This window comes from Ornithorhynchus anatinus, chromosome 10 (genome assembly GCF_004115215.2).
Source record: "Ornithorhynchus anatinus isolate Pmale09 chromosome 10, mOrnAna1.pri.v4, whole genome shotgun sequence".
Taxonomy (NCBI): Eukaryota; Metazoa; Chordata; class Mammalia; order Monotremata; family Ornithorhynchidae; genus Ornithorhynchus; species Ornithorhynchus anatinus.
The window spans coordinates 31,894,750-31,910,213 of NC_041737.1; the positions used below are offsets into that span (position 1 = coordinate 31,894,750).

At 49.5% G+C, this 15,464-nt stretch overlaps 1 protein-coding gene across 2 annotated transcripts in view; it reads right to left on the reverse strand.

Moving 5' to 3' along the window:
• Positions 1–277: 277 nt before the first annotated feature.
• The window catches only part of NCAPH (non-SMC condensin I complex subunit H), a 44,400-nt gene continuing 29,213 nt past the window's right edge, over positions 278–15,464 (reverse strand). Inside the window, exons 10-18 of one of the 2 annotated variants that reach the window (XM_029073357.2) lie at positions 11,279–11,427; positions 9,927–10,030; positions 9,471–9,593; positions 8,059–8,169; positions 7,768–7,947; positions 5,520–5,636; positions 3,619–3,701; positions 3,000–3,075; positions 278–810 (exon numbers count right to left, since the gene is read on the reverse strand). In XM_029073357.2, coding sequence (XP_028929190.2) covers positions 751–810; positions 3,000–3,075; positions 3,619–3,701; positions 5,520–5,636; positions 7,768–7,947; positions 8,059–8,169; positions 9,471–9,593; positions 9,927–10,030; positions 11,279–11,427 — 1,003 coding nt within the window. In that variant the 3' untranslated portion in view covers positions 278–750. Of the gene's footprint in view, positions 811–1,526; positions 1,697–2,999; positions 3,076–3,618; positions 3,702–5,519; positions 5,637–7,767; positions 7,948–8,058; positions 8,170–9,470; positions 9,594–9,926; positions 10,031–11,278; positions 11,428–15,464 lie in introns of those variants that run through there. The other variant, XM_029073358.2, reaches the window with a different exon arrangement.

A 15,464-nucleotide genomic window follows, 5' to 3' on the forward strand; every position in this document is an offset into this window, starting at 1 on the left:
AACGCTGGTGTGAGGAATCAGAGCACTGACCTCTCTGCCAGGGTCACTCAGCACCCAGCCCTGCGCTGACCCTGAGGCAGAATACAGATCCGGGTTTTGAGGGGTTCTTCCACAGCCCAGTCAGAATCAATACACTAGAATTCGGGGATGTCGCTTCCATAAAAATGGCAACCAGCTGACATGACTTCTCAGCTTCCACTCCTCATCCTTAACCTTAGCTGGAGAACTATTCAGATGCAAGATGCTGTTCCGTTCTAGTCAAACACAGCTGCTTAGATGAAGCTCTCCGAAGAATAGTTTTAATGGGTCATTTTTCTATAAAGTCATATGTAAAGTGAAAAGCGAAAGACTTTAAAACCGGGAGATTTTATGTACAGAAATGGGTCACTGTTTAAAAACAAAAATAATCAGAGTCAAACCAAAAATTATTTTCTACAGGAGAGGAGAGTCATCGGGGCAACAGTAGCTTCCCTACTGCTTTATCTGCTGCCATCTTCCTGAGGTCCGGGATTAATGGAGTCCAGTTACTCTTCATTGTTCTCCCCATAGCATTCCGCGGTTATCTCAAAGCAGAGAGAGAGGTTGCATTCAAGCAGGACGCCAAACTCGCCCTTGAATCACTTGTGGAGAAGCTGTAGCAAAGAGAAGACAGACCATGGCAGGCCTCTCAAATTTCCCCAAGGGAGAAATGTCCTACTTGATCTAGGCGGGCAGTTAGGTATCCCTTGCTGACGCCTTAGTGGTGGAGGCTCAATCCCCTTGCATCACGCGAACGTCAGACAGGTCCTCTACTCCCTCCAGCTTCAAATTCTGAGAAGGAAATTCAAACACAAAACAGTCATCAGCTAATCGTGACCCCACGACAAGAGCACGCACAACCCGGACTGTAATCAACGGAAAGGAGGCACTTTGGTTCCAGTAGGAGAGAGTGCAGGCCTGGGAAAGAGAAGGACCTGGGTTCTAGTCCCGCCACTTGTGACCTTGGACAAATCATTTCGCTTCTCTAGGCATCGGTACCTTCACCTGCAAAATGGGGATTCAATGCCTGTTCTCCCTCTTCCTCAGACTGTGAGCCCCATGGGAGAACTGATGATAGTTTATCTACCCCAGCACTTAGTATAATGCTTGGCACATTTTAAGCACTTAACAAATACCACTGGTATTATTATTACTATTATTATGAGAGAGGTGGGTACCGCTTGTGGTTAAACCTCACGAGTATAAAACGGAATGACAGCGATACGTTTCCATATATTATCCGTCTAAGGGTGACAGGGAAGGACACCTGACTACTAAGAAAAATAACCTTGGATGCCAACTCAAAGTGATGTTTAACAAAGTCAGTCCCGGCAAATCAGCCAAAGACAGGAGAACAAAGGTGGGACGATATTTTTGATGGTCCCAATTCTTCTAGCAGTTTAAAAAACAATTCGGCAATTGATTTGGTTTTAAAGTGGCTAGCTGGCATACTCTCCCGCCAATTAAATTATTTTAAACTGGATGGGTTCCCATTTTCTCCTGATTTTAGAAAGGAGCAGAGTATTTAATCTGTTACCACTTATTTGTCACCAAAGTTTTCACTTCCTTCTCCAGCACTTCCCTGAGAAAGGCATCCTAACAGCAAGATCAGAAACGGAAGCCTTCTGCAGCCTTAGAAATTACAGCCAACGGAATTCTCAGCCAAAAGCACCCAGCCCTTGGAGAGAGAGAAGGTTAAGAGAGGATGATCTTAAGGGATAAAGTTCATTAGGGAGGACAAGTAGATTTCCACGGGTTCTGTGCTCTCGAGACCGTTTCAGGTAAATTACAGCAAAATCCCAGAGCAAACTTTATGACCCCAAAACCCCTCTGGCTATGCCGAACGCTAAACTTTGACAAAAGCTTCACTGCTCTACCCGGGCTGGTTAGCGTGCAACTTTTCTCTCCCTTCTGTCAAATGCTGACTTTTCTCTGGGCCTATTTACCAGAGACAGCTGTATAGTCAGGTACTCTTACATGACAGGCTGGAACAATTTGGCAGGCAGACAGTGTCTCCGCTCAGTCCAAACTTGTTATCACGTATTTTATGGTATCGTCACCCTCCTAGTGAAATTATTTCTTGTCAAACCACAGAGCCCCATAACGCTATGAGATTGCTACTTCCTTTCGGTGAAGCAGGGTTGGTTGTGTTCCAGGTGAGAGGTCTGAAAGACCTCCAGGAGAAGATTAACACTTCCACTTCAAGGGCAGCAACCTGGACAACTTGAATGATAATGTCCCAAACGTTGTTATTTCAATGGCAGTTAATTCAATCGATGGCACTTTTCCACTTTAGCCTGCTAAAGCCAGGATACAGGCATTATGTTGAGGAGCAGAAGCCACGGTGGCGGTCCAGTGCATTTTCTCCTCTGATGTGCTACTTTCAAAAGATAATTTGCACGATTCCCAAAATATCACTCCACACTCTCTTTTTATTAAAGGATGGGAGGCGTCCAAGCATTTTCAGGGTATGCAATCGCCATAATAAACTGCCCAATACTGCTTAAATTGAAGTAAAGTGCATAAGTATAGGGATTTGTTCTTCCTTCTGAGACTGTGAGCCTTGTGTGGGACAGGGACTCATCTCAACTAATAATAATGTTGGTATTTAAGTGCTTACTATGTGCAGAGCACTGTTCTAAGCGCTGGGGTAGATATAGGGTAATCAGGTTGTCCCACGTGAGGCTCACAGTCTTCACCCCCATTTTACAGATGAGGTCACTGAGGCACAGAGAAGTGACCTGCCCAAAGTCACACAGCTGACAAGTGGCGGAGCTGGGATTCGAACCCATGGCCTCTGACTCCCAAGCCCGGGCTCTTTCCACCGAGCCACGCTGCTTCTCTAATGAACTTGAAGCTACCCCAGTGCTCAGTACCCTGCTTGACACGTGATAAGTGCTTAGAAAACACCACTGTTGTCATCATCATTCTTCCAACACACGTGGAATAATCCTAGAATTCGCGATTTCTGCCTTACATACCTTTTCGTTTGCCAAATGCAAGAGACAGGCAAATGCCAGAGGTACGGAGAGGTTCTGAGCCATCATGGAAGGCAGGCTGCAAAATGAGAGCAAATTCAGTACCCGAATAACAAGCCCTAAGGAGATGAGAAGTTTTTGTGTATATGGTATGCTTAAGTCCATAAACAAAGGCTGAATTTGTGGTAAGCTTGCAGAGACATTTCAGATGTTTGTCACAAGCAGGTTTTTCCTGTTTCTTACAATGGAATCCCAAGTCCTTTATGTCAGTTGATATGCTTAGGGGGAGGGAGGGAAACAGAGAGAGACAGAGACAGAGAAAGAGAGTGTGTGTGTTTTGGTTGGGGGGAGGGGGCAGTAAATAATGGTGCCCTGGAAACATAAAACAGATGGCCCAGATGAACAGGGCAGGAAAGAAAGGCTCTCAAAGCAGCCCATCACTCTAACGGTTCAAGGACTAGCTATGTGGACAAGCAGGAGCAGTTTTGAGCTGGACTGAGAAAAGGGTTTAAGGAGAGGACGGAGAAGTAATGAATCTGTCTGTGCATGTGCCGGAACACAATACTGTAGTTGTCACATCACGCAGCCAATCGACTGGGGCTCCGTGAACATTTTGACTTACTTGTGAATCAGGTCCTTTGTAATGTCGCTGAATACCTTCTCTCCTGCAACTGCCAATTTCTCTTCTTTTTCAATTCCTTCATTCTAGTTTAGGAAAAGAAAGAGATAGTTAAAGATCAAGGCCAGGGCCAAGTTAGTCTTGGAGGAGCTCTCCTGATTATGCCCGCAAGACACCTCGCTGGACCTCCTAGCTGATTTTCTAACTGCACTACGCAAACAAGCCCTTCGGTTCTGGAATTTGGAATTTGCATCTCCACAGCAAAAAAGGTCAGGGTGGTGACCACGTAAGCTTTTATTTCCGAGGCGCCAACAAACAGGATCGGCGCTGTGAAGAGGAGAGTCGGAGTCGGTGATTTTGGAAAACGTAATGGCTTCCTTGGAGAAGCAGCCCAGCTCCTCCACCCAAAACAGGCTGACAGCTCTGTCTCCACTGGGTTTTCTGGCTAAGAACAGTTTAGGCTTAAATCAGATGCTCTTACTTTAAGCTGGGCTTAGCACGGGGCATATCCACACTGCAACGTCCTCCCTCAGTAAAATTGTTGGTCCTCTGTAGGTTTAATGCAAAGCATCTATTTGGAAGGAGAGCTAAAAGGAGGGAGCGAGCGCGGATCGGAGTGAGGGTAGGAAGGGCCGGAGAGCAGCAAGCCAATAAGTTCCATAACAAAATTTCCACCTTATCAGGAGGAGGACTAAGACGCAGCATGAGGCTTCACTGCTCCCTCCACACTGGGGCCCCAAGGCTCCCGGCCAGAGTGAGCCCACCCAGTCCCTCTTATCCAGGCTTCCAGAAGCCTCTCCTCCATTGCAGAGGAGGGAGGACCAGGCAACGGTGGAGAACACTGGGGAGCCCGGGGCTGAGGCGCACGAGTCAGTCAAGGCAGTCAGTCAATCATATTTAGTGAGTGCTTACTGTGAGCAGAGCACTGTACTAGATGCTTGGGAGAGTACAATGTAACGATAAACAAACGCATCCTCTTCCCACAATGAGCTCGCAGTCTAGAGAGGGAGACAGATACTACTATAAATAAATAAATTACAGAGATGTACACAAGTGCTGTGGGGCTGGGAGGGGGCATGAATAAAGGGAGCGAATCAGGATGACGCAGAGGGAGAGGGAGACGAGGAAAGGAGGGCTTAGTCAGGGAAGGCCTCTCGGACGAGATGTGCTTTCAGTAAGGCTTTGGGGGGGGGGGGGGGGGAAGTCATTATCTGTCGGATATGAGGGAGGGCGTTCCAGGTCAGAGGCAGGATGTGAAAGGTCGGCGGCAAGATAGAAGATCAAGGTACGGTGAGAAGGTGAGCATTAAAGAAGGGAAGTGTGCGGGCTTGGTTGTAGTAGGAGAAGAGCGAGTTGAGGTAGGAAGGAGCAGGCAAGGTGACTGAGTGCTTTAAAGCCAATGGTGAGGAGTTACTGTTTGATGCGGAGGTGGGTGGGCAATCCCTGGAGTAGGGAAACTCCTACTTTCCTACTAGAGCCCTTTTAAGGCTGGGCTCAGGGTCTGCAGCTGCTGCCTAAACCGGCCTCCCCCCCAGGGCAAAGGACACCCCGGGGCGGAAGTCAACCTCTACAATTTTAAAATCCTGGGAAGGCTGTGATCCTTGCTCTGGAACAGTTTCCCTGGGGCTGTATGGGGGGGGGGGGGGGAAGGAGGGGTGTCAGAGGACTCCCACGTCCACGCTCCATTCTTTTCTTCCTCCTGACATACCGCTTGATACCGAAGTTAGGAAGGTGACGGCTTTGTTCTGTTTGTAGCTCCGCTCAGGGCTTGGCCCAAAGTCAGCACTAAATAAATACCATCGCTAACTCACAGAAGCATGCTTGGATTAAGAAGCGTGGCAATCCAGAGCAGAGCATATTCATTCAGGGAATTAGGCAACCTAGTCTTGAGTGAAATCACATACCTCTTTATCAGCTGAGCTCTTCTGGGTTTCGGTCAGCAGACTCCACATGCTCTGCTTTAATCTCTTCATATCCATCTTTTTGGCAGTCTTGGCGTAATGAATCTCAATTTTATTTACCTGTGACATCGGAGGAGGACACGGGAGGGGGTGGAGCCGGGCCAAGGTAGAAATGAATGCCCATCAGAATGAAGAAATCTATTTACTCTAAACCACTGAGTCGACTGCATCCTGCTAGACAACCTATTCATTGCAGTGGTCCCTAGTTACAAACCCATCTTTCACGGCCTTGTCCAGTCCACAGCAGCCCAAAGGTCCGAGAAGAAGCAGGCCTCATCAGCCAGATCTGTTCCATGGGATGAAAGGGCTAAATGCAGAAGAACTTTCAGGACTTATCCCCGGGCAGTGAATGGTAAGGCCCCCTGGCTTTCCTTTGACCACCACGTATACTAAAATTCAATTCATTCATTCAGTCGTATTTATTAACAACAATAATAATAACAATAGTATTTGTTAATATTACTATGTGCCAGACACTGTTCTCAGTGCTTGGGTAGATACAAGGTAATTGGGTTGGACACAGTCCCTGTCCCACAGTGGCCTCACAGTCTTAATCTCCATTTTACAGATGAGGGCACTGGGGAATAGAGAAGCGAAGTGAAATGGTGGAGCCAGGATTAGAACCCAGGTCCTTCTGACTCCCAGGGCCGTGCTCTAGCCACTGGGCCATGCTGTTTCCACTACTGTGTGCACAGCACTGTACTAAACACTTGGGAGAGAACAATACAACAATAAACAGACACATTCCCTGCCCACAGTGAGCTTACAGTCTAGAAGGGACTAATTACTACTACTAATAATAACATCGGCATTTGGTAAGCGCTTACTAGGTGTAGAGCACTTTACGAAGCACTGGGCTAGAAACAAGTTAACCAAGTCCCGTCCCACAGGGGACTCACGTTCTAAATAAGAGGGAAAACAGGTATTGAATCCCCGTTTTACAGGTGAGGAGACTAAGGTCCAGAGAAATGAAGTGGCTTGTCCAAGGCCACAGAGCAGGCAAGCGGCAAAGCCAGAATTAGAACCCAGGTGCTCTGACTCCAAGACCTGTGCTCTTTCCACTAGGCCACGTTGTTGTAGGGGGATAAGGACCTCCTTTAAACTCAGTCTCAATCTCTTTCTCCTTCCTTTACTCCCTTCCTTCCTCCCTCTCTCTTCCCCTTCCACCGACCCATCTACTTGGACTGTGGACCTCAGCTCTGAGCCCAGGCCAGGAGATACAACTTATTCCCTATCCCCTGCTAGAAGCTAGCGGAGGCCAGGCCCCTGATTTGCAATCTGGGGCAAAAGAGGGAGATTCGAGGGGGCGAGGGAGGGGAGCGGGAGAGAGGTGAGAAGCAGTGAGGAGGAGGAGGAGGCTGTAACTGGCGCTCAAATCCATCCACAGAGAGGGAGCCCAGCAAGCAAGTGTGGGCAAAGGCAAGGCAGCTGGCTCGGGGGCAAGGAAGTCCGGCTAGCTTAAAGGGGGAGATGGGGCAAAACCGAAATGGCAGATGCTGAAGCCCAAACTGGGATTTGACCTTATAGTGGGGAGGTCTAGTAAGGCCCCGTGAGCGCATTGGTGGGAGCAAGATCACAAAGCCGGGGTTGAACCTGGCCGGAACCTTTGGTCGTTAACTATCTGCGGTAGATCCTGTTCTTAATTGATGGGAACAAAAGCAGCAGCTAAAGGTTGACCCAAAGGAGTCCTGGCTTTTCTATGTGTTGTAAAAATACTCCAGTACAGTAAAGAATTACTGCTCTAGTCAAATTTGAACAGTTCTGCCCCAAATCTGCTGCTTCAGTGGCACGGGTTTTTTTTTTTTTTTTAGGTATTTGTTAAGCACTTACTATGAGGCAGGAACTGTACTACGTGCTGGGGCAGATGCCAGCTAACCAGGTTGGACACGGTCCTCGTCCCACATGGGACGCACAGCCTTAATTCCCGTTTTTCAGATGTGGTAACTAGGGCGCAGACAATTGAAGTGACTCGTCCAAGGCCACACAGAGGACAAGTGGCGGAGCCGGAATGAAAACCCAGGGCCTTCTGACTCCCAGGCCCGTGTTCTACCCATTAGGCTGACCTTCTTACCATCTGGTATCATGCCCCAGACTCATCAAAGCAGCAGGCGAGGAGAGAGCACGGCAAAATTTGGTCTCTAGCTTATCGCTCCCCGCAGTGAACGAGATCCCCCTCTCAGCTGTTTCTTACCTTCTGCGGCTCAGCTACTAGATTCAGCTCCCCGTACGTCGTGATGTCCACTCCGCTGCCGTTAGTGTGCACTCCATTCTCTTGTCCATTCTCCTGTCCACCATTGGGATGAGCTGTACGGTCCAAGGGCCCGCCGGGCTCCGCATATCCATCGGGGTCATCGTTCTCACTGTCAGCAGCCTGAGTAAAGAGACAGCTGGATCGGCCCAGGGCCTCAGACCTGCTGACAGAACAGCCAAAGCGCTGAGAATCGGGCAAGAGGGTGTGATCAACAATTTCTCCCTCTCTCACCTGTAACGCAGGGCAGAAGTTAGAGGTGTCGTTAGGGTTGTCATAATCGTAGTCTCCGACGTCCTCCTCTTCGTGTTCCGAGGAGGCGCTCTGCATAACCATCTTCCTCAGCTACGACGGAGAAGGTTAGAAAGTCAGAAAACACTTTCTAGATCTGTTTCTAGGAACTATTAGTTCCACATCTCCCCACGCCTCAAGAAGCTCCAGGGGTTGCCCATCCACCTCCACATCAAACAGTCTTTACCATTTCCTATAAAGCGCTCAATCAGATCACCCCCTCCCACCTCACCTCAGTGAACTCCCACTACAGCCCAGCCCGCACATTCCACTCCACTCTAGCGCCAGCTGGCTCACTCGACCCCTACCGCGTCTATCTCGCCGCCGACCCCTTTCTCACGTCCTCCTCTGGCCTGGAACTCCCTCGCCCCCCACCTGCACCAGACCCGCATTCTCCCCACCTTCAAAGCCTTATTGAGGTCACAGCTCCTCCAGGACGTCGTCCCCGATTAAGCCCGCTTTTCCTTGACTCCTCCCTTCCGCATCAATCGTGCACTTGGATCTGTATCCTCTGGGCATTTGGCATTCACCCGCCCCTTCAGCCCCACAGCACTTACGGACACAGTCACAACTTGTTCATTTCTTTTAATGTCTGCCTCCCCGTCTAGACTGTAAGCTTACTGTGGGCAGAGAAGGTGTCTACTAATTCTGTTGTACCATACTCTCCCAAGCGCTTAGTACCGTTCTCTGCACACAGTAAATACTCAATAAATACTATTGATCGGTTAAAAAAAACGACTACAACTCTCAGTCAGAGAGAAAAACCTCGTTCTCCAGGATCACTACCATCATCACTTAATGAGTGCTATTTATTGAGCACTGCCTCTGTTTAGAGTACTGTATTATGTGCTGCACTTTATCTGCGGTTTCAAATGAATACACATGTCAACTCCTGAAAATCCTCCTTCCCTTCCTCACAGGCCCTAGCTGACTAGAAACACCATCCAGTAGAGGGTCCTTCATAAAACTGGATCATTTCTTCTGGAACTTCCCGAATTTCATCACCCTCACGGCAAGGCTCGGTCCTGAGCCAGGAAAGAACCGACTACAGTGAAGGCGACTTTTACGGTGCCGACCACGGGCCCGGGAGTCAGGGGTCTCATCCAGACTCTGTCATTTATCTGCTGTGTGACCTTGGGCAAGGCACTTCACTTCTCTGGGCTTCAGTTACCTCATCTGAAAAACGGGGATTAAGATTGGGAGCCTCTTGAGGGACAGGGACTGTGACCAACATGATTAGCTTGTGTCGACCCCACCGCTTACTCCCGGAAGGCACGTAGGAAGCGCTTAACAAGTACCATAAATTTTAAAAAAAACAATAATCCTGCCCCAAAGCAACATAGTAACAACCTTACCCTGCTGCCTGGTTTGAGGTTCAGTTGAATTATGTTATCTGGCTCATAGTGAAAATTTGCCGGGAGAGTGGTGGCTTTCCGATTTTGATTCTCCAGGGTTCCTCTGGAGAGAGTGGTAGCAGTCTGTGGAAAAGAAGTAACAGAAGTAAGATTGCAGACCCTTAACAAGAGCTGAGAGAAAGTTTATTATTTGGCGAGAGTGAAGAGTTTAAAGTCAAGCAGCACGGTGCCTATGCCTGCCATCGAAGAAGATGCAATTCAACTCATTAGGAATTAATTGCCCGGGTAAAAAGAGGGCCTCATTTCTGAGATAATGACATTTATACAGGGAAAGAAAGATATAAAAATACAATATATATATATCTATTGCCGAATTGTACATTCCAACCGCTCTGCACATAGTAAGTGCTCAATAAATACTGTTGAATGAATGAATATATAAAATTCAGCATAAACCTTGGTTTTTCGGAAATACACATCAAAGCCAATATCATCTTCAAAGTTGATTTCAAATATTTTCTTCGTGCTCTTCTTCTTATTTTCTCGGGCATTTTGTTCCGCTGTAGAGAAAAACCACAGTGAATATTCTGCATTTTTGTGGACAGAAGTTGTTTATTCTTCAGATGGGATTTTTTAACTCTGCTGACATCACGGAATCACTTGCTTTCAAAATATTCTGGAGGAATTAGGAAGGTGAGCCCGGCCTACCCACAGACTGTCCCGGTAGCCATCGCGACTGGATGACTGCGTCAGCCTCCGTTCTGATCTCCCAACCTTCTGCCTCTCCTCACTTCGGTCTATACTTCACTCTGCTGCCCGGATTATCTTTCTACAGAAACGTTCTGGGCATGTCACCCCCCTCCTCAAAAATCTCCAGGGGTTGCCTATCAACGTCCGTAACGAGCAAAAACTCCTCACTCTTGGCTTCAAAGCTCTCCATCACTTGGCCCCTCCTACCTCACCTCCCTTCTCGCCTTCTACAGCCCAGCCCGCAAGCTCCGCTCCTCTGGTGCTAACCTTCTCACCGTGCCTCGTTCTCTCCTGTCCCGCCTTCGACCCCCGGCCCACGTCCGACCTCTGGCCTGGAATGACTTCCCTCCTCACATCCGCCAAACTAGCACACTTCCCCCTTTCGAAGCCCTACTGAGAGCTCACCTCCTCCAGGAGGCCTTCCCGGACTAAGCCCCCCCTTTTCCTCTGCTCCCCCTCCCCCCCAATCTCTCCCTCTGCTCAACCCCCCTCCCCTCCCCACAGCACTCGTGGGTATATATGTACATATTTATAGTTATTTTTATTAATGATGTGTATGTATCCATAATTCTCTTTATTTATACTGATGCTACTGATGCCTGTTTACTTGTTTTGATGTCTGTCTCCCCCCTCCTAGTCTGTGAGCCCGCTGTGGGCAGGGATTGTCTCTACTGGTTCCTGAATTGTACTTTCCAAGCGCTCAGTGCAGTGCTCTGCACACAGTAAGCGCTCAATAAATATGACTGAATGAATGTGAAAGGGCAGTTCGTCTTGCTGCCCAAATTCACACTAAATACAGGCATTTCCCTTGCTTTTCAGGAAGACGGAATAAAAACAGAAAGGGAGGTTTAGACTCCAAACTACCCTCCATTCAAGATTCAAGTCGACGCTCGGTCCGAGGACGGATCCAGTTCCGGCTAGAGCTGTTCCTCTCCAACACACACAGGCACTCACGCACACTCTCTCCCTTAAAATGCTCCCTGGCCGGACCGCCTAGCTAACGAGAAGTGTCGGTCGCGCCTTCTTCCCCCTTAAAGCCACCATCTATAAATACATACGTTTGTGGCGGGGTTTAAAGCGCCAGTGATCTGGGCCAGCCCACATTGACATGATCCGAGGACTGAAGTAGGAATATTCTCCGGGCTTTAGGGAAAGATGGAGGCACATGGTTCCGATGTCTCCGTCACCAAGGGCTATCACGTCTTTCCTGTAACACACAGAAAAGGTTTCCATCTTATATGATACGACGGAACAGGGCTCCAGGACTCTGAATTCAGTAAGCGCTTGATTAATAAACCAAATCATTTGGGCAGGGACTCAAGGCCGGGCTAGGGTGGTAGGGGGAAAGAGCCGAAGCCGGAGGATATGCTCACACTTATACTCGGGCTGTGGCCGAATACCTCTAATTGCAACATTGTGCTAAAATGAGTGTTCATCATGTGGTTTGGCTAGGAAACTAGGGACGCGTTAGGAAATGTTCTTCCCTCGATACAAGCCTGTTCTGGGAACAGCCCCATTCACAAGTTGGAGCAAGTAGGTTGGGGTAAGGGAGCAGCGGTTATGCACACGAGGGTGGGATTGGAGTGTTCGATAGCAATACTTTGTGGTGACGGGCAGGGAACGTGTCTACCGACTCCGCTGTACTGTCATAATCGTGCTATCCGTTAAGCACTTACTGTGCGTCAAGGACTGTATTAAGCGCTGGGGAAGATGCAGGGTCGGACACAGTCCCCATCCCACAGAGGGCTCACGGTCTAAGTAGGAGGGAGAAGGGAATCCCCATTTTACCGCTGAGGAAACCGAGACACAGACAAGTGAAGTGACTCACGAGCCCCACGTGGGCCAGAGACCGTGTCCAACTCAATTTGCTCGGGTCGTTCCCCAACGCTCAGAACGTTGCCTGGCGTATAGTAAGCACACAATCTCAATTTGACAGAGGAGGGGACTGAGGCCCAGAGAAGAGAAGTGACCCGTCCAAGGTCACCTAGCAGACAAGTGGGGGAGCCAGGAATAGAACCCGTGACCTTCTGACTCCCAGGCGGTTAAGCGATGTGCTTTAAAAATCTCCCAAAGGCTGGCAGGAAAACTGCAAAGGGAAGGACAAAAACCACACCCCCCAGGAAGCAAAGGGGGTGGGTTTGCCTCTGTTTCCCAGGGGCCAACTTTCAGCACCGTGCCTAGCTCTAACGGCCCTCCCCGTCAACCCCCTGCTCCTGCCCTCCCCCGCTGCCTGGAACGCCGTTCCCCGGCCTTTCCCCTCCCTATCCGACAGAGCTTCTTCCCTCTCCCCATCTTCGAAGCCCTCCTAAAATCCCATCTCCTGCAGGAAGCCTTCCCTGCCGAATCCCTCACATCTCCCCACGCTTGTTCCCTCTGAAGAGCTCTGCCTACGCTGGCCCGACCCAGCGTACTCCTCCCCACCCATTCCAGGGACTCGGCAAAAGTGTCCCATTGTAAGTGAAACTCGGGTGGAGAAACTCCGCCCGTCCCAAAGATAACATGCCACCGCTACCTACTCACAGTTCCTGCTCACAGCTATGAATCATCTTAGAGCTGATAGAGATCGGGGTTTTTCCCATATGGCAGGCTGAGACAGACCAAAGACGGAAAGAGACGACTCGCCACTTACGACGCCGAAAACGCCGAGATCAGATCCATCAAAACACTTGGAAAATCTGGTCTCCGAGCTCTTGAGAGAATTAACCGAACGGCAGAAATGAGATAGACCGTGGCAGAGACCCGTGGCAGATGAGCAAAGCTCCTCTGGGTAGCGGGAGGACTGAGGGTCTCTCACTGACATTACCACTTCATCCGAGGTAGAAGAGGAGGGAAAAATTCCAGAACAAATATGGCCCAAGGGAATAATCATGCCCGTCTCCACCCAAGGGGAGGAATTCCCTCTGAGAATCCCTCAGAGGGCCAAGCGAGGAACTCAGCAAATCCGTAGTCAGGACAATAGGGAGAGAAAGGGGAGAGGCACCACCCAGCTCCAACCTCTGCACTGGAACCAGATTCTGGGCCTTCTGGGGGGCAGTGAAACCTAGCACAAGGAGTCTGGCACTGGGAGGCCAGAGATCAGGGTTCTAGTCCCTGCTCCACCTCTTCCCTGCTGGGTGACCCTTAAAGTCCCTTAACCTCTCTGGGCCTTCGTTTCCTCATCTGGAAAATGAGGATAAAATTCCTGTTCTCTCTTTCTCAGACTGTGAGCTGCCCTGTCCAGGACAGGGGCTGCGTCCGGGGTGCGATCACCTCGTACCAACCCCACTGCACATCTTGGCCTCTGGCATACAGTACGCATTTAATAATCGAATTTGTTGAAGTGTACTCTCCAAGCACCGAGTACAGTGCTCTGCACAGGGTGAGCGCTCAGTAAATACCACTGACTGCTTGATAAATACCATCATTATCATCGATGCCCCCGAATTCCAAAGACTTCCACATCACGGCCCAAGAGATAGGAACCTATCAGCACAATAGAGGGGGGGACAGCTGGAACATCAGTCTTAAGTGATAATTCTCCGGAGTCCCGTTCGTTGAACGGAAACATGGCCTAGTGGAAAGAGCATGGGGCAGGGAGTCAGCAGGTCCTGGGTTCTAATCCCAGCTCTACCACTAGTCTGCTGAGTGACCTTAGGCCAGTCACTTCACTTCTCTGTGCCTGAGTTATCTCGTCTGTAAGACCCACGTGGGACATGGACTGTTCCCAACTTGATTAGCTGGTATCTACACATTTAACAAATACCGTAAGAAAAAAAGCACAGGTAGCAGAAGCAACAGAGTGTAGGTGCTGTTGGGGGGGAGTGAGTACCTAAATGTCTAGAGGGTGCATGGATGAGAAATCAGGGACGGAAAAAAGGAGGGTGGGGATGGGAGCTTAGTCAGGAAAGGCTTCCTGGAGGAGATGTGATTAAAGTCCGTGGCTCAGCGGAAAGAGCCCGGGCTTGGGAGTCAGAGGTCATGGGTTCAAATCCCAGCTCTGCCACTTGTCAGCTGTGTGGCTGTGGGCAAGTCACTTAACTTCTCTGTGCCTCACTGACCTCATCCCCTCATGGGGATTAACTGTGAGCCTCACGTGGGACAACCTGATTCCCCTGTATCTCCCCCAGCGCTTAGAACAGTGCCCTGCACAGAGTAAGCGCTTAACAAATACCATCAATATTATTAAGTAGGACTTTGAAGGAGGGGAGAGTGGCCATCTTTAGAATATGTGGGGAGAAAGAATATCAGGCAGGAGAAAGGGCATGAGCATGGGGCCAAGGGAAGGTTAGGGGAGAGCCAGGGGCGGTGAGTAGGTTGCTGTAAGGGGAGTGAAGAGTGTAGACCGGATCTTAGTGAGAGAGAAGCAAGGATAAGTAAGGGGAAGAGAATTAACCGGTTGCCTTGAGGAGCAGTGAGGCCTAGTGGCAAGAGCACGGGTCTGGGATTCAGAGGACCTGAGTCCTAATTCCGACTCTGCCACTTACCAGCTGTGTAACCTGGGTAAGTCACTTCTCGGTGCCTCAGTTTCCTCATCTGTACAATGGGGAATCCAATACCTGTTCTCCCATCCTGCCTCTGGCCTGGACTCCCTTCTCCTTCATACCCGACCGGTCATCCCTCTCCCCACCTTCAAAGCCTTATTAAAATCACACCTCCTTCAAGAGGTCTTCCCCAACTAAGCCCTCATCTCCCCCGCTCCCTCTCCCCTCTGGGTCGCCTATTCACTTGGATCTGTATCCTTTACGTACTTGACACTCATCCCACAGCATTCTGTACATATGTGTCGTATATTTCAACGTCTATCTCTCTCTGTAGACTGCAAACTCCTCAAAGCCAGGGAACGGGTCTACCGAGTCTGTTGAATTGTACTCTCCCAAGTGCTTGCTCTGCACGCACGGTACAGTATTCAATAAATGCCACTGATTGAGTGACTGCGGGAGACAGGATCAATATGAGTTACGGACTGACTGAATCCGTGAGTTGAAGGAGAGAGATCGAGGGAGAGAGGAGAGTTGAGGGTGCAGGCTTGCGAGACAGGAAGGACAGGGTGTTGTCAACAGTGATGGGAAAGGTGGGGGAGGAAAGAATGTAGGAGGGAAGATGAGGAGTTCAGTTTTGCTCATGTGGACGGCGGTCACGGGGGAAAGCTTTTAGAAATGGGTGGCTTTGTACGGAGGAGGGGACTCTATGTAGCGGGGGGAAAATAACACAAAGACCAGACGAGTCTCTTCGATTTGGATTAGTCATTCAGCTTGTTACAGAGGA